Source organism: Euwallacea fornicatus, chromosome 16 (genome assembly GCF_040115645.1).
Source record: "Euwallacea fornicatus isolate EFF26 chromosome 16, ASM4011564v1, whole genome shotgun sequence".
Classification (NCBI taxonomy): Eukaryota; Metazoa; Arthropoda; class Insecta; order Coleoptera; family Curculionidae; genus Euwallacea; species Euwallacea fornicatus.
This window is the reverse complement of record NC_089556.1, coordinates 3672093-3690097: the sequence shown is the minus strand read 5'-3', so window position 1 is coordinate 3690097 and position 18005 is coordinate 3672093. Positions and strand designations below refer to the sequence as shown.

Below are 18005 nucleotides of genomic sequence, written 5' to 3'. Positions count from 1 at the left end.
ATGGCTCAACCCCCGTAAACCGATCCCTTTCTAATTGATGTAGACCCGGCAAAAGGCACTGCTGGCGCCCGGCATTCAATTCGAAGTTGACTTATTAGCGACGACTTTGACAGATGGGGTGTCGACGCCGATACCGGGCTTTTAAAAAATTGTTCGGCAAATATTGAATTTCCGGCTCAGGGGAGATGGAACCCGAACAACACCCCTTGGGGTCGAAAAACAAAGGAAACTCTTTAAAACTTACCTGGCGAAGAAAGCTGCGGCAGCTGAAGCTTGGGCCAGATTATTTCCCATTCCGTTAACCGTGTACACATATTTAGTTTCTGCGTAAACACCGAAAACTTGGGTACTATTATCGCACACGACGTTTTGTTGATGATACGTCAATCCTCGCACCTGGTGATGGCTCATCGACGGGCCGTTCACCAACGAGGTCCTCACGTTCGAAACTGCCCTCGCGACATTTGGCCTCGCACATTTTGCGACAGTACTTTGAGGCAGTTTACTCTTGGTCACTTTACTCTTCTCCAATGGCATGTTAGTGGTCTTGGCGCGCAAATTGGCGGTGATTCCCGGCTTGGATCGCACGCGTCTCACGACTCCGGCAGTTGACTCCGGTGTTGTTCCGGAGGACGTTGCGGTAGGCACTGATGATAAAAGTCCGTGTCTCGCGCGTCCATTCACCGCCGTCGTCGACGTCGGGGGCTCCCACTCTCGATCGTGGACTCTTCCGCAAGAAGAGGGCCGAAGATGGTGCGCCTGATGACCATTCATGTTACGCTCGTATGGGGACACGAACTCCGACTTTTTTATCTGCTCCAAGTCGACCTAAAACAAGACAAACTATGTCGCAACTTCCAACGAGCCGGCCTTAATAGGAATTGCCTTAAGTCTCGCTGAAATGTTGAAGAAAGATTTTGCGAAACGCGTTTTATTATTTGTTGTAGCCCGGACATCGTAATTTTGTTAAGCTCCAACTGGCCACCCCCGAACTAAACTAAATTTATGTCTGTAACGCATTCGGTCAGTTTGAGGCGACTGCAAAGGGGCCTGTGAGAATACCGAATTGAATATCTTTTCGTCTCATGACCCCCACCAGGAGATCTCAGTCTGTGCATGTTTTCATCAGGCATTAAGAAGTTGGTAATTTTATGATCGAAATTTGAAAAAAATGATTTTACTTCTTCAAAATTTCTTTCAACATTTGTTCAGCCATCCATATCTTTAATTTGCGTAACTCTCAATTCTGGTGGTCGATTCTGTAGTGCAAAATCTTGATACGAATCCTTCAGTTCATTACTGGCTGTTCTCTTTATTAAATCCTGATAATAACGGTCATATTTTACTGCTCTGTAATGTGTCGGTGATAGATTTGTCAACGTCTTCAGAAGATAGGAAAAATTATTAAAAAAACAAAAATTAAGAGTTGATTAAAGAGTCTATGAGTGGTGAATATCTAAAACGTGTGAAACACTCTGAATTCCTCTTCTCCTTCATTCCTAATTCTATGACCATATGAATAAGCCCGACCTAATAAAGTTTCGAGTTCTTCGATATTGCTTCATCTTTGGTTATGCCTTATACATACAGACTTCTTTCGTGAAATAAATTTCGTGGCTTATTTTGATCAGTCTTGCTTGTGCAACCTGATTTATTGACGTGGATTGAGAAATTCGAAATTTCATAAGCACTAACCAGGAAACAATATTAAAACCACATACAATGATGGATTCTAACTAAATAGGGCAGAATCCCCGATTATTTACAGACATTGTGCCTGTGTCCGTGTTTTCAAATTCGACTCACCTTATTAATTTACTTATTACGAATTCGGAAAAATTACGTCAGACTTCTGAAAATATTGTAAAATAAACTCAACGTAACCTCCAGGAACTTTAAAAATACCTTCGAAAGCTCTTAAACAAATCGGGAAAATCTGAATTTTTTCACAACTAAACATTGCTTGGAAATATCCGAAGGTCAACGTACTTCTTCGAATAACGTGAAAATATCAATAAATTTGTTAGTATCTCATTAAACTCCTTTTAACATAACAAGAGATGTTTAAAAGCAATTTACCCCCATATTCTCCGTAGGCCAAAGCTGAACTTAAAGTCTAGCGTGGTTTAGATTGAGAATTTTCCATATAGAATTGCCAATTTAAGCCAGGCTTAGACTTAAGTTCGGCTTTGGTCTGCAGAGAATATGGAGACAAGTGATATTCGAAAATCTAATTGCTCGCAATTACTAACGCAATTTTGTCCAAAATGTCTGAAAAGAAGTCCTAGAAAATGATACATCTTTCTCAGCATTTTTCAAAATGACATTTTGCGTTATTGGATTTTTTTTGGGAAATTCAACTGACTCTAAACCGGTGCCACAATGTAATCAATATCCAAAAAATTCCTATTCCACGTTTTCTATTTACACACGAATTTTGAAATTTAGCAATATTTTTATCCACAATTTGCATGTTACACAACATTTCAATAATGCAAATTAGAATATAAATTTCGTATTTCATTGAATTCAATATTAAAATATCCGCTTGATTATTTGCATATTAGAGCAGCGAGTTCCGTTATTAAACAAGAGAACGTACCGCGCAATATTTATTTTAACTGAATACTACGGACTTCCATTAAAATTCTCCATGCTTTCCATGAAATAGTAATATTCCTATTTCCAGTAGTTTCGTAGCCCTTAGATGAGGCATTTTAATACGTAAATTGCACCAAAGCATTTTCAGACTGTGGTAAGTTTTTCTTGGAAATTCGATACATCTAATGGATATTAATAACAATTATGTAAACAACAGACAAAAAGCACAGTGTGGGACCTAAACGACGATGCACGCTCGGATGAAGTTAGTTAAAGCATGACTTTGAATGAAGAAACTAATTAGTGAAAAAGATACATCCTTATTAAGAAGGAGTTTTTGCATCTTGTTGGTTCAGTTTAGAATAAGATTAGATGTTTTATACATTTGTGTCAGTAAAATGGACAACTGTGACTGTAATGATCACGCAAGAGCTGGTATTAAAATAAAGTTTTAACCAAGTTAGACATTGATAGGTCTGCTTTTCGCTTATTGAGGATATAAACTTAATTAGTTTATTTATATGAAAGTACATATTGAGTCAGCGAAGTAATCCCCTTTAACGAATCGATTCGAAAATTTCAATGGAATTTGAAAATGAATATCATCCAATTGGACAAAATTTAGAGGAATAGTTTTGCAAGAATCTTTAATATATTTCAGCTTAATTGAAGAAAAAAAATTATTTAACTCATGCCTGTGTTGCTAATCTCTGAATCAGGTAATATTAGGGCAGTTAGGGATTCCAGAAATTCCCCATTCGGATTAAATCAAACATTTCTAAGGTCAACATCTAGGTCCGTACAGACCCTTGAATATTTTTAGAATTATGATTCATTCAAATGCAACCCAAAAAATAGCTTTCGGTTTGATGCAATAAAATGCGCGTGCGAATTGCTTATTTTTCGCACACTCTGAAGTTGTTTTCTAGGCGGATGTTTAACGCACGCTTGTGCTGAGATTGGCTTCGTACCCGCATGTGTGAGACGTTGTACTGACGTTTATGGTGATTACTCTGAAGGCAATTTTACTAAGCCGAACTCGAACGGTTATTTAACGAACTTACCTGTATTACCTTACTTACAAAGCCCACCTACCCATATCGCACACCTGGTGCCCGAAACTCGACACCTTTCTCTCGTAAATTATTTAAGAAAAGCTTACCTTCCACCCAACAAATTATTCAGTTACAACCCATAAGGTTCCTTCGTTTTATTGGCCTCATCTAATGGCGGTCTTTGATGAATTTACTTGGACAGTTTTTATTATGCTTTCGGTCCTGATATTTCAGATAAAATACCCGACTCAATTACGGTAAGTATGCATTCATGTGACATTTCTGGAAGAGAATTGCTGTATCCAGACGACGATGCGCTTGAGACATGCAATTTTTAAAGTGAGTTTCTTTCAACCAACCGGACCGAGTAAATATGGACGTAAAAGCTCGCCATTTTGCTCTTTAAGAACTTCGTTTAGTCAACTGGGTTTCGGTTTGGGTCACTGGTTTTATCGGGGACAAGTTTTAGTTTAAAATCCAGCAGCAGCAATTGCAAGTTTCAAATATTGTCCTTTTTATCGAAAAACTTCACCACAAAGCCTCTTTTGCTAGATTAAAGTTCCAGATATTAGGCACAGAAAATATACGGCGTGGCGTAGAAAAGAGAACATCCCGCAAAAATAGTTTTATTTAAATCATTTTTGTTATGCATTTGTCTTGCGCTAAGGCAAATACTTAATTAAAAATTTGAACAAATTTAATTGTTAAAAATTAAAAATATGTATAATTTGTCGGCCCCCCGCGGTGTCTTATACATAGTAGACATCTAGACATGGATCTAATGAGGCGATTGATGTCTTCTTGGAGCATCTTATTCCAGGCTAACTGGACAGCATGACTTAGCGCCGTAGGGGTTTGTGGGGGATGGGGTAAATTATGCAACTTTCTACCTGCAATATCTCATACACATGCAATCAGTGAGAGGACTGAAGCGCGAGGTGGTCAAGGTAGCAAATTGATCGCAATTTGTTGAAAGAGGTCCATAGTCACTCTAGCCACATGTGGTCGTACATTGTCTTGCTGGAAAACTGGACTGACAAGAGTTTCCGGATGAGACACGAGATGAGGTTTCATGGCTTCTTGGATGTATCATTGGGCTGTTATACTGCATCTAATGAAAACGAAGGTGACCTGATACCATATGCAAGAGCATCCCTAACCATTACCCCTACAGTCGGATGGATATGCTTCGGTATTGTAAACCGAGGATCCCGTCTTCCTCTTACTCTTGTCGGACCATCACGCGTACCCAAATAAAACCTGGATTCGTCACTAAACACGTTATTACCCCATTCCAGATTCCAATGTATCCGTTCTCTGCACCACTGCAGTCGATTTTGACGACGAATTAAGGTGAAGGGTGACACAAGATAAGGACGGTAGGACATCGGTCCAAAACTTCTTATCTGGTGATAAATGGTTCGAATCCCAAGGGGCCTGCCATACTCAGCAAACCACTGATCCGCCAGCGTCCTCGAGGAAACGAAACCATCTCTAGAGCTATAATTTTCAGGCGGCGTTCTTGGCGGTCTTTAGTTCTTCGGGATCGTTCGGTACCTCTTTTTCTACCCGTTTGGTCTTCTTGGAACCACGTCTGACTACATCTCGCTTAGTGTTTACACTCCGGTTCAAGCTAAGGGCGATTTCTCTAAATGATCGACTAACCTCTCGTAGACCCAGTAGTCGACCTCTCTTAAACTTGCTCAATTGATCAAAATTTAGCTGTATATTACGTCTAGGCATCTTGAATTAATCTAAAAGCAATTTCTAAGCACACACTATACCAATAAATGATATTATGGAGTCGTATTGTTGATATTTTATTGCAATTTTGATAGTAAAAAAAAAACACTAACATTCCTGATAACTCATAAATACAATGTTAAGTATGGCTGAAATTTTAATTGTTTTTTGTTTTCATATACCAACATGCATAGCAAAAATTATTTAAATAAAGCCATTTTTACGGGGTGTTTTCCTTTCTATGTCTCGATGTATGGACATTAAAATATGTTTTGTATGATTGAGGCGGTTTGTACATATATTTCATTTTTGGTCTGTTAAATACACGATTCTAAGTAAAAATTATCTGAGGATAATGCGCAATTTCACCGTTCGAGCAACCTTTACCGGTGCATGAGGCGTTATCCCCAAGAAATATAAGGAATAATGAACATTTAGGGCAGTCAAATAAGTAGGTCTATTATTAATGTTCTTTGATTCGCCTAAGACTCCGTAATATTTAGTAAACATCCGGACACGAATTTCTTCGAAGGTAGTTGTACCGCTGAATTTCTTTGAAGTGACTAAGACTGCCTCGCCTACAAGTAATTGTTTCTTGCATTAGTGCTATTAATTGTGATATTAAGGCACATATCAAAAAATAGGGAAGGCAAAAATGGCTTGAAACACTTAGTGGCCGATTTATAAGAACTGTACTGGAGCGAAAGAAATGGCCCATTAGGCGCTTAGTAGCGGAAACCAGCCGAATGGAAATATATCAACAGTTGCGGGCGAATTTTCTTGTACCCCAACGAACGGTCACGTAATGAGCCCTGCAGGAAAATTGTCGCGTTTTTAGGATGATTGCTATTGGTGAGTCAGCAAGAAGAGATTGCATCTACAGGGTGTCGGAATCGAATTCCTTGGCGTCAATATACTTTCAGCGCCACTAACAAATGCTAACGAAGGGCATATGGTGCGGAATAACTGAATTAGATTCGGAGATTTAACAGAAGGGGACGCGAATCAAACAAGGTAAACAAGAATCTATTCGTGGGGGTGTCGGAATTGGATACTTTGCAGACCACCACTACGCAGCCCTTTAGGTTGGCGAATAATTGCGATGTTTATTGCGACGGAAACACACGAAAAATTTAGCCCCAAAGAAGTCCTGTTCGCGGGATTTTTCCTTTGATGTATCATCAATCTACTGCAATGATTATTGTTCTGGAATATCTTTGTGCCCCTCAGTACGTTATTTTTAATTACTGTCCTGATTGTCGACCGCTCATGCGAGGCAAGCGTAAAGGAGCTACATACATCAGGGGTTGGCTATGTTTTGTGCAATTTTTCAGTTTTAATCGTGTAATGGAAAAGAAGCATTAAAAGAAACAAGCTTTGATATATCTATTTTGCCTCCTATAAGTGGATACGTGGTTTGGGGAAAAATCCAATCAAAAGCATTCAACTTAGTTAAAGTATTGGGCCCGATAAAATCTACTTTATTGTCCCAAATTTCCTCGTTTTTGACTACGAAGGACGTACTTCTCTTTAAAATTTGATAAGTAGATGCGGCTATATCACCATCAGCTTCAGATTTGTAAATTGAGGAATTATTGGAACGATTCCCTGAAGAAAATTAACAGGAGTTCTCACTGATTAAAAGATTTGCTAGGATCCTAATTAAACCGATATTTTCTAATTAGCTCGAAATTTATTGCAAAAATTTTAAAAACCGAACTGACCTGAGTGAAAAATTTCCGCCATTTTTGAAACATATCATGTATTGATCTTACCTGAACTACCCTGAGTTATCGCCAAAAGTGTTAATCAGTGCGGCAATGCTCCAGCATCTTGCTCGCTTGGTTTATCATGAATCTAGCAGTTAAAAGTTAACACTTTTAACCTTTCAAAACATCTCTAATAGTAGTGTAAGTTGATTGTGAATTTTGCCCAACAAAGCCCATTTCCTTAATCCTCTTTCGGTTATTGATTCCCGTGACTTGTACATTCCATTTTTCCAATTTTCCAGGATTAATTGTTTCGGGAAAGTGCGTTGCCGCGTCATCGGCGGATGATTTATCGCTTCACTTCTTCCGTCCGGAGATTAGACAAATTCCTGCAGTTTTGGCCCGTGTTTCGTGTTGTTGCTTACGCATTGATTTCCTTTTCCGCTAAATTCGATTTCAGGAAAAAAATTATTATGCCCGGTGCATTTTTGATAAATCGGCGGCACCGGGAAACAAACCAAACGTGGTGAATCGTGCATTTAATCAAGTTTGAAATGTCGCTTACAGTGAAGAAATGAAATTAATTAAAATATTGGGAGAGACAATAAACAATAAAGCGTCCGGATGGCTAAAAGACAAAAACGATTTTCCGGCCAACTGTAAATTGCCCAACTACGCCTTTGTTTTAGTGCCGCAGAGTTAGAAAGCAATAAAAAAAAGAGGCACCACTAAAAATTACCAACAGGAAACGTGGGGCAGAAAAGAAACCAGAAATATCGCAACAACAAAATAAGCTCTCCCATTATCAGACAAACAGATTTGTCAAAATGCCAAGCTGAAAGGGAAAGTCGCCACTTTTTACCCCATTTCCTATTTTGTGTCTCCTGTTCTTAGTTTAACTGCGCCATGATTCAATTATGGCTGATTTATTGGGATGCGATAATGGATTTGCCCGAATAAACGGCTAATTGAATGCCTTTGTTTTCTGTCGATGTTCTAATGGCTCAGATAATGTGTCTATGATTCATAAAACATACCCGCACGAGTGATTTTACTTTCCCACAGAGATATCGGCGAAAAATCATATCGCACACAATCCATTTAAAATGACAAATAAACCTAATACATCCAAATTAAACAGCCAAAGCTATTTTAATTGAAACTCATATTTTATGTCGCCCATTTTAATTTGATAGGTCTGGTGTGCACCCCTCTCGTATGCTGTCACATTTGGAACAGATTGAAATAAATATTGGGGGACAGCCATTCTTTTGTAGTCGCTCGTGTAACTATAACAAAGTTTCTATACTAAACAAATAATAAATTTTCTTTCTGTTTTTCCCTTAAACATTTTATTGCAGGAGAAAAGGTTCCATCCACTTTAAAAGTAATCAAGTATGCTTCAGGGAGGGATCAACTTAAGCAGCGGTCCATCAGTGGCGGGCTCGCTCTATAAAAACTTGTCGCCCTAAATCGAGGGTCAAAGAAACTCCATAAACTTATAACATGAATATTAGATTAAGGGATAAAGAAAACGCCTTCGTCACAAAAGAAAGGGTCCCCAGTCTTTTTCCTCGGCTAAAGTTCTTGCTTGTTCCGAGGGTATGAAATGAGAAAAATCGACTTTGTGCCCGCGGATTTGCGTCGCAATAGGAACACTCGGTATTACGTTCGGAAACTCAAAAGAACAAAGTCTATTGTTTCCTCGTATATGGCGGGCGAGGCATATAAATGGCCTTGTCCATCGGGTTCTTAATCCAACTATTATTGCAATTCTTTCCCCGATAGGGCTCAATCGGTGAAGTTCCATCAATCAATCTTAGCGTCAGATTCTGTGCCCCGTTCCAAAGTCAGTCGTGATGGGGGATTATCGGGAGGACTGCTGAAATATACACCTATCAATCTAGGATTTTTTCTGCAATTAATTATTATCCTTGCAGTATCGATGGGTAAACGGGGATGGTTCAATTCGGGGACGTAGTTGTTGGTTATCTAGACAGCGGTTTGTCCCTCACCCTAAGTATTTAACACCCCACGTTGATATCTTGTGCAATCAAGACACTTCCCACTTCCCGATAACGAATGGCTGTACATGCAGATTGCTCAGGATTGTGTTTTGCAGAACCGCATTTAGGTGCGATAGCGGAAATTCAGGAAAAACTCACTGAATAAGGTCCGTTCTAAATACATCATTCAGTTTAATTAAATTTTTATCCCGTAATTATTTAACTAAGGCGTTTTCCCTACGAAACTTTGGTTTAGGTTGGGGAAACTCGGACTGAAGTAGTCACGACTTGAAGATAACGTTGAAAAGAAATTCTAATTCTAATTAAACTTTTTTCAAAGATTCTTCGGATGAGAGAAAAATCGGGTTAGACCTCAGGAGTTTTCAACGAGCTTACGTTGCGAAGAAAAGGAAGCTCGAGTTATAATCGCGTCGATTTTTCCCATAATGGTAATTTCTCGGTTGAAGCCGATGTTCTTCCCATGTAGTTCGACGTGGTTCCACAAGGAAACACGGAAGAAAATTTAAGAAGAAATAGAAACCACGACTCGGTCATCAACCGCCAGTTAAAAGGAAATTCTGGGTGAAATCGACCATTTTTCAAATACGCTTAAAATATGCAGTAACACTTCAAATTGCTATAAAACTTAATTACAACTTTGTGCTAGATACTAAACATACGAATAGTGGGTGTCTGAGTCTACTTATGAAATAGAACGACGAAGAATAAAAAGACTTTGATATTTGACTCAATATAAGTGTGTGTAGGAATTAGAGCATTTCATTAAGCATACATTAAGTGTCCTTTCAATCGACACATCCAGTTTAATCGCGGATTATAGCTATATGCTAATAATTCCACCAGTTGATAAACCCTGAATGTGAGAAACCAATTACAGTCACAATTAGCATATTATTCTGAAATTGTACGTCTAATTTTAGGGTTAAATTAAGATAAATGACTTGTACTTTTAATCAATCCTCCCATGAATTAGAGCAACGATAATTAAACACAGAAACAATAATCTCAATCTCAAGGCCAATTTCTTACGGTTCAATTAAACCTTACTTATACGCGCAGATGCAATTATTATATTTATTTGCATTAATTTGTAATTAACACAAGCAGTTGATTTATGACTGTCGAGGCAACGCAGATAGGGCTTTATTCTTCCATTATAAATTGCTGCAAAATTTCATCCAGAAAAAATGAAATGAGATCCCATAATTACGGCTTAATACCGAGCCGTGGCAGCACCGAGTCTCTTAAAATCATTAGCGAATTAATTCCATTCCATAAGGGGAAATATTAATTATGTCCCCGATGATGGAGATATAAATCATCACCTTTATGTCTCCACATTCCTCGAGTGAGTCTTTGAAAATTAAAACCGGGGTGACTTTATTCACTTTCGACCTTTACGCAGCGGGCATTTCAATTTTTCCAAGTTAGAATTTTGACTCTCATAAATCTTGCCAGTTGATAATACCGATGGTAAAGCGTTATATTTCCCCTCTCATAGAGTGAGCTATAAAATAAAGAAAATCTTCAAGTTATACTGCCTAAAGTCAAGCAGGAATAGTAATCCGTTCCAGACTAAGGGGAATAGCGTGCGTAAAATCGCATTTTCTCTCTTGCCAGTGTGAAGGAATTGATGTCTCGGAATGAAAATAATATTTAAGGGTGGTTTATGGGAAAACTTTGCCCCCGAGGGATTGTTTCTGGTTAGTATTAAGTTGGAGGATAAAACGGAAAGTACGGTCGCTCTGGCGAATCCAAATGGCGCAGAAATCACAATTGAACAAGTAAAAATGACGGATATCGCCCAGACGGATCTCGCCTAAATGCTTGAAAGCGGTCACGTACCAAACTTAGTGTTTTGAAGGGAATATATATTAGAAAATATAGACGACAATAGCCTTGTGGGCCCTATACGTGAGCAAATTAATAAGTCGTTCATCATGTTTTACTATAAAACAAGGCTCCGCCGCATTTAGGTCCTTCTTTACGTGTTAAAATGCGAAAGATACTGGCTAAAACATATCAAAATAGTTTGAACGTAATTATTTTCAAGCCAGAGTTAATCCCCGATAACGTCAGAGACAAAACTGGAAACGGGGTAGATCCGCTTACCTTTGATATTAATCTGGGATTGATCCAGGCGGTTTTGACGTCATTATCCAGAAGTCTAAACGGAGCCTTTGAGATAAGCCGCTGCTGATGCTGGGTGTCCTGGACAGATGGGTTTTTGCCCGGATCCTCGTCTTTTGTTGAGGTCGATCTGAAAATGGTGATAACAATAAAATTTAACATTATGTTAACTATCGATTTTCGGCATCAAGACTGGAAAGGACGTCCCCCAAAAACACTTAATTTTAGACTTATCGAGGGGGCGTGGGGAATGAAACACACGCGCCACTTCCAAAATATAAGAACCCCGTAGGCCAAATGGGGGGAAAACTTAAAGATCCCTAGATGATTTATAGCAAGAAACGTATTCTTACGTGACTCAAATTTTAAATTGTTTTATTGTTTTTTCCGTTATGTTCCTCAACGGGCGTAATTTGATCCCGAATATTTCCATTTGATTAATGGAGAACAGTTCGGCGCTCGCATATGGTGATGGAAATTGCAATGGCTACCAGGGCCTGCTCAAAACTTGCCACAATCGTCGAATCCCATTTTCTTATACTAAACCTGTGTTTAAAAGCTAATTAAAATTTCAACGATAAGGCAGTGCAAAGTAGAATGTAAGCTATCAATGATTTAAGATTAAGTCTTGATTAGCACTGAAAACCAGTTATTTCCGCTGCGCCCAGGTATGAGAAGTAATGCAATTTATGGTGGACGAACAGGACGTTTTGACAAATTGGCTTTATAATTTCGATCGTTGATAAGAAAAATTGTTATCCAAGCACGTATTACATGATTATTTTTCTTTTCTGTATTCAGATGATGGTCACAAGATCATTAATAACGGCTTGAAGGGGAATAAATTGTTGATGCCCATGGCGGACAGATAGAAAAGGGCACATTCTTGACCACGTGCCTTTAAACGTTTAAATTCCGACGAGGGATCAGAGGAATCAAATTTCCAAATAAATAGATACCAGACGGTTGTTCTTAAAATTAAAAAAAATATATGATCAACAAAAATTCAATATAGACATTTTTGAAAAACATGAAAAATACTTTACTTTGCAACATTTTCATGTTATTTCGCTTCATTCATTTTTTATTTTTTGTTTTTAGAATCACTTGGCACTGTTGTCTATCCATACATTAATAACTTAGTTCTCAGCGAAAGACCGCATTCTAAAAATCTAACCTTAAAAGTCTTGTTTTGGACGGATTGTGTGTTTTTAAAAATACACCACCATTATTTTATACTTAAAAAACATTCCGTTCTTACCTATACCAAAAATTTACATATTAATATTTAAGATTATCAAATTAGGGTATATTTCTTGACAATTTGATGAATAAATTTGAATTCAGTGAGTTGAGAAACTGTTAAACATGGTAGCGCCACCTATTAGAGAGTAGCTTAAGGATTCTAACACGGCCACAAAGGCGCCTGCGACAGTATTGATTCATGGAGCTGAAGATCCTAGGTGTAGATCCTAGGTGGCGTATACGATAGTCTTTTAAGCAAAACGTTCAGGGGATCCCTGAATAAAATTAAAAGTTTAATTTAACAAATTGAATAGTAAAACCATAGTACTGCAAGTTGTTTTTTTTTATACAAAACTACGAACAAGTACAAAAATTTGAACGTATTACATATTTTCTTATATTTCATATTTCAATTTGGTGATTATTACAACATGTTTTAACTTATTTCGAGTATAAATTGAGACCGATTTTAGTTGAGTCGTTATTCTTTATTCTAACGTCTTGCAACATGGATCTAATGTGCATTCTTCAAAAACAATTTAAGTCTGAAACCAATTCAAGGAGTAAAATACAAAATTCTTTAGAGTATAAATTGAATAACGTATAACTTTAATCACGAATTTAAATTTTTACTGAATATTATTCGCTACAGAGAAGGCTGCATTTGATTTTAAATGCATAGCCTTTATTCTTAAAGTCCAATTCCGAAATCAAGATATTTTCTATCGATTTCTGCCCTAGGGTTTCTGTATGAAATTGTATAGGTGATTGGAAGGCTATTTTCAACAAAACTCCGCAGATATGCTCATAAAGAACCAACCGAAAACATAATCTATAAAATCAATAAGTTTTTCTAGAATAAGAATTTTGAGCAATCGAACTATTTAAAAAATATTCCAATTTGCTTCTGTAAATTAAAAAATTCAGGAAATGTGTGTGATTCAAATACCGCATTCGCCTCTGCATCGGCACTTGACACAACTGCTTGGCATTTAATTGCGTAAAGACCTATTTACTATGCATTAAACATTAGCAAATCGCTCATATTCCTTTCGAGATATTATGAATTTTCATTGTACGTGCCTTTCAAGGCTGTAATTTAATTCGTATTCAATTTAGTCCCCTTAAACGTGAATTTGCGCTAATTAAAAATAACGACGCTTCAATCTGGTGACATCACGGCAAATTCAATCTTGCAAATTTTTTATTAAAGAAATTGTACCCGTAAAAACTTCATTAAATCTCTGTTAATTATGACTAACTGCCTTATTTTCTAGCTTTAAAGCGTCTCTTCGCCTCGCTACCCCGCATATGATTTACGTAGACTTGTTAAATTTTAAAATGATGATCCCCTAAGGGCTCATCTCTGCCAACCGACTTTCGCATTTTGGTTTATACCACTAATATACAACGGAATTAATAACAAAGAAGTCATATTTGAAATTCTAAAGGAGCTAATTTCGACGGGTGTATACGCAAAAACGCCCTCTTGCAAGAAGGATGTCAGATTACTATCTGGGCTTCGTGGCATGAACTATATCCTTTTTGAAAAAAAACTAAACGTACGAAGAAGAAAGGGGCATTTAGAACACAAGAATTCACATCCGTACGTCTACGCTTCTTTGAGTTGATGATGACCGAATGAAACAAGATCTGGGGCCTCAGATAAGCTCCGAGATGGAAATACTTTTAAAGGGCCACTTAAATAACTCTTTTGAAGTTTTTTTCCTTTCAAAAATATTATGCATATTTCAGTGGACTAATAAAATGTGTAAATTACCTTGGTCCATTGTTATTGTTAGCAGGCATGGGAGTGGGAATTCGAGGAGGCGCTACTGGGATTGGGGTGCCTCTCCTCTTCATTGGGTGGAACTGTCTGTGAGCACCCTCCATTTTGGTCTGAAATTTAACAACAAAAAGTAGTAAAATCTTCTTTTATCTAAAAAGTAACACTAAAATTATGCCCACAAATTCATTCTCTTTTCATTTTTGGCCTCGTTAACCGAAACGGAAACACTTCAAGGCTTTTCAGCGCGCTGCCATGGCCTATTGCACACACAATTTCCAGATTTCTGGATCCGTGCTCGGCCCTGGAACTAGGTGTAGTTAAATTACATGAAACCTTTGAAGTGAAGGTTTTAGTTTATTTTTACGGTTCTTAACTTTGACTCAGTTTCCATAAATTTGAAGGTAATAAAAATGGGTAAGTTATTCGTCTTGTTACTCAGTAACTCTTGGAGCAAAATATTGTTCTAAATGGCAGTGAGGAGAAAGAACATCTTCATGTTGCATTCCAGAAATAGCGGCACGGGCATTCCATTTCGTTCTTTCCAGTTAATTCTATTAATGCGAACGCAGGTGAACTTTTATTTTATCACGAAAAGTCAGCCACAATATTACGTGGTGTAATACATCATTTTAATCCGACAACCAGAGGTTGGACCCTTTTTCTGCTTCTGTGTACGAGGAATGACTTTCAGTATTGTAATGTAAACGGGCATATCAGATACCGTTTTAAAGCTGGACTTTTATTATAATGCCTTTTGAGTGGCATTTTTAGGTTGGTTGACATCATTGAAAACAATTTTTAAAGCTTTCCTCAGAGGAGGACTCAGAGGAAAAGGCGAAGGGCCACTGGGCCATACGTCTTAATGTTGATTTAGTCTTGCTTACCTTTTTAACTTAGTCTACTCGTTAAAAACGTTGTGTTTATCCTTGGAACTAAATATTTACATTTCAAGGCATTAACCTACTGCCTACTATGGACCTCGATTTTGAAACGTTATATGCTTATAAGCCAAAGTGGCAAATTTCTACTGCTTCGTGAGACCACACCACAAACAAACAACGCTTTCAAAGTTTTTTTTGTGATACTAATGAATGGAAAAAAAATCGAATGGTAATCGAAAACGCAAACTTCAGCTTTGGTGATTAGCAAGAACGATAGCTTCTTAATCAACAGAAAAATAATCTATTAGCCTCCAGTGAAGTTTATCTGTGCAGTACCGGCAAAAGACATTATCCTCCATCTTAGGTCACGTGTCTCGAACATTTAAGTGTGGTCATAAAATAAATTCCGAAGCTCCCTTTAATCAGAAACAGCCCCCGATATCACTCCACAGTCCCGGCCAGGCTTTCCTTGGGAAAACTCGTAAAAAGCTCACTCGACTAACGAGATTTTGTTTTTTCGGAGCGATACCATATAGACGATTATTATTTATGTGTATAGGAATAAATGTCCTTCAATGAGGTTGCTACTGGACACATAAAACTCTTACGTAAGGTACTTTGTGGATTGTCACTTAAATTTATTTGAAGGCGTAAAGGATTTTCAATTAGAATATGGGCAGAATCTAGACTTATATAAAAACCTAAGTAATTTTCAAATGGAAAATTTCTTCTCGACATATCATTTTGTTCTACTGAAAGGAAACAAACAACTTCTCGCCAGATTCTGACAGAGCAAAAATCTTCTGCAGACGTACTCGGTTATTCCTGGATCACACAATGAATAACATGAGTAACTTGCAAATAATCAAATATGTAGACCGATATACATTCATAAATAAAAAACAATAGGACGCAATGGGTCACTTCAATTGAAGGACATATACGCAGAAATATCGCTATGGTACTGGTAAGTGCATCTCAGCTTTTTTAGATTACTTCAGAAGAAAGATTTGTCGCGGGGGATCACTCAAATTTCATAGCATAGATTTCTTCGGGGACACCTCAGTTTTCACTGTGATGGGATGCAAATGCGGTAATAAATCGATAGTTGCATTAAAAATTAACGTCCCACGGGAGGCAAAACTTTTCAAACAGCGTACTGTTTATCTTCTTATGCTGCCGCCCCGAGAATAGAGAAATATGAACTACTGAAAAGCAAATAAATACCGAAAGTCTGTCAGCAGGTCCGTGCCGAACAAATAACCGGTAATTCTTTTAAATCTGGTTAGAGCCGTTTCGTTCATTAGTGCCTTGCACATACGGACGCAGTTTGTCACGAAATTTACCGCTGTGTTTCCTATCCAATTACGTCACATTCCCTGTTTTTTTGTTCATATGTCAGGCTTACAACATCAGGAGAGTACTTAGGGTAATTATACAGGAAAAGCGTTTCAAAATAATCCTTTTTTCCTTTAAATCATTCCCAAACGCACCGTTCGAGCCACCATGGGGGACATAAATAAGGGTCGCGTAGATGCATCGGGGCTTTATCTCATGATATGTGATACAGCCTGCTGCACTTAATTTCCCTTTCTTGCTGTTCGTGCACCCTTTAAAACGCTAAAGAGCAGAAAACAGCCCTGATGGATAAATATCCATTACAAACCCCTTCGGCACAGAGGCGGGTAGATGTCATTCAATTGGACGTTGTCCTCAGTAACGGTGGACGAAACACACCCACCACTGCTTTTCCTAAGCTATCCGCAATCCGGTCCCGAATTGATGCGATGTGAGTCATGTGACCGCCAAAATTTACGACTTTTGTACGGTATTAAAAGTCAGCGTGTCGGTAATGTATGCCAGATATCCAGGGTAGATTCATTTAACGGAATTTGTCTCTGTGGGGAGACACTAAGTAAACGATTTGTGTTTTACTATTGAGTATTTTAGACAGCAATAACTCAGAGCTGTGCGCCTTTCGATCCTGGAAATTATTAAATGCAAATGAGGAATGTAAATACCTCCGATTAAGTCGGATTCGCGTTAGGGCAATATGCCAGGAAGAAATATAGATGTTGCAGTAATATCCCTATTTCTTCCACTTTCTCCATTTTCCAGATTTTAGCACTGTAGTGCCCAATACACGTCAGAAAGTCATACAAAAACTATTAAACACGCCGGCGAAAATTAGTGCCACGCACGTTGCAACAGATGGAGTTTGTGCGAAAATTATCGCTTCCAGTGTTGAATAATTCAGCTGACGCTTGATAGGTGGCACCGCCCCTAAAGTGAATTAAGCAATTGTGGAAAGGCAGAGTCATCACTTACTAATGGAAATGTTATCCAATTGCTTCATTTCACTATATTCTCCAAGGGTTTAAACAAAAAAATTGTAGCTGTGCCTTAAAAATAATTTGAACGAGCTTCCATTCACTTCAAATCAAAGGATTAGTCAGTTGCGCCTTCCGTCAGAAGGCGCTGGTGCTAATATTTGAAGAAATAGATAGATGGCGTTATTCTTGGGGAAATTGCAAAAACAGGTCAATTAGGAATTTATATAGTGTCCCAAATTAAGAATCATTTGGGATATACATGTAGGAAGTACTGGGGAGTTAGTAGAGGAAATTCAGGGGTGACAGCTCATACACAAAAAAGTATTTTTAACTTCAGCACTAGCTAAGGTACTCACGCCTGAGATTATTAACTCTCATGCTAAAAAGGGGTCGTGTTGCCAAGATCGATTGAGAAGTAGCAAGGTTCCTACCTACTAATGAGATACCGGTTAACACGATCGTTTTAAAGTGGGTGATATGTCGTTTTAGGGT

The 18005-nt window shown here is 38.0% G+C and overlaps 1 protein-coding gene across 1 annotated transcript in view; it reads right to left on the bottom strand.

Annotated features, from left to right (window-relative positions):
* The window catches only part of LOC136343893 (kinesin-like protein CG14535), a 130410-nt gene that overhangs the window by 94842 nt on the left and 17563 nt on the right, over positions 1-18005 (bottom strand). The window contains exons 2-4 of the mRNA XM_066290887.1: positions 14291-14409; positions 11248-11395; positions 245-828 (exon numbers count right to left, since the gene is read on the bottom strand). Coding sequence (XP_066146984.1) covers positions 245-828; positions 11248-11395; positions 14291-14403 — 845 coding nt within the window. The 5' untranslated portion in view covers positions 14404-14409. The remainder of the gene's footprint in view (positions 1-244; positions 829-11247; positions 11396-14290; positions 14410-18005) is intronic.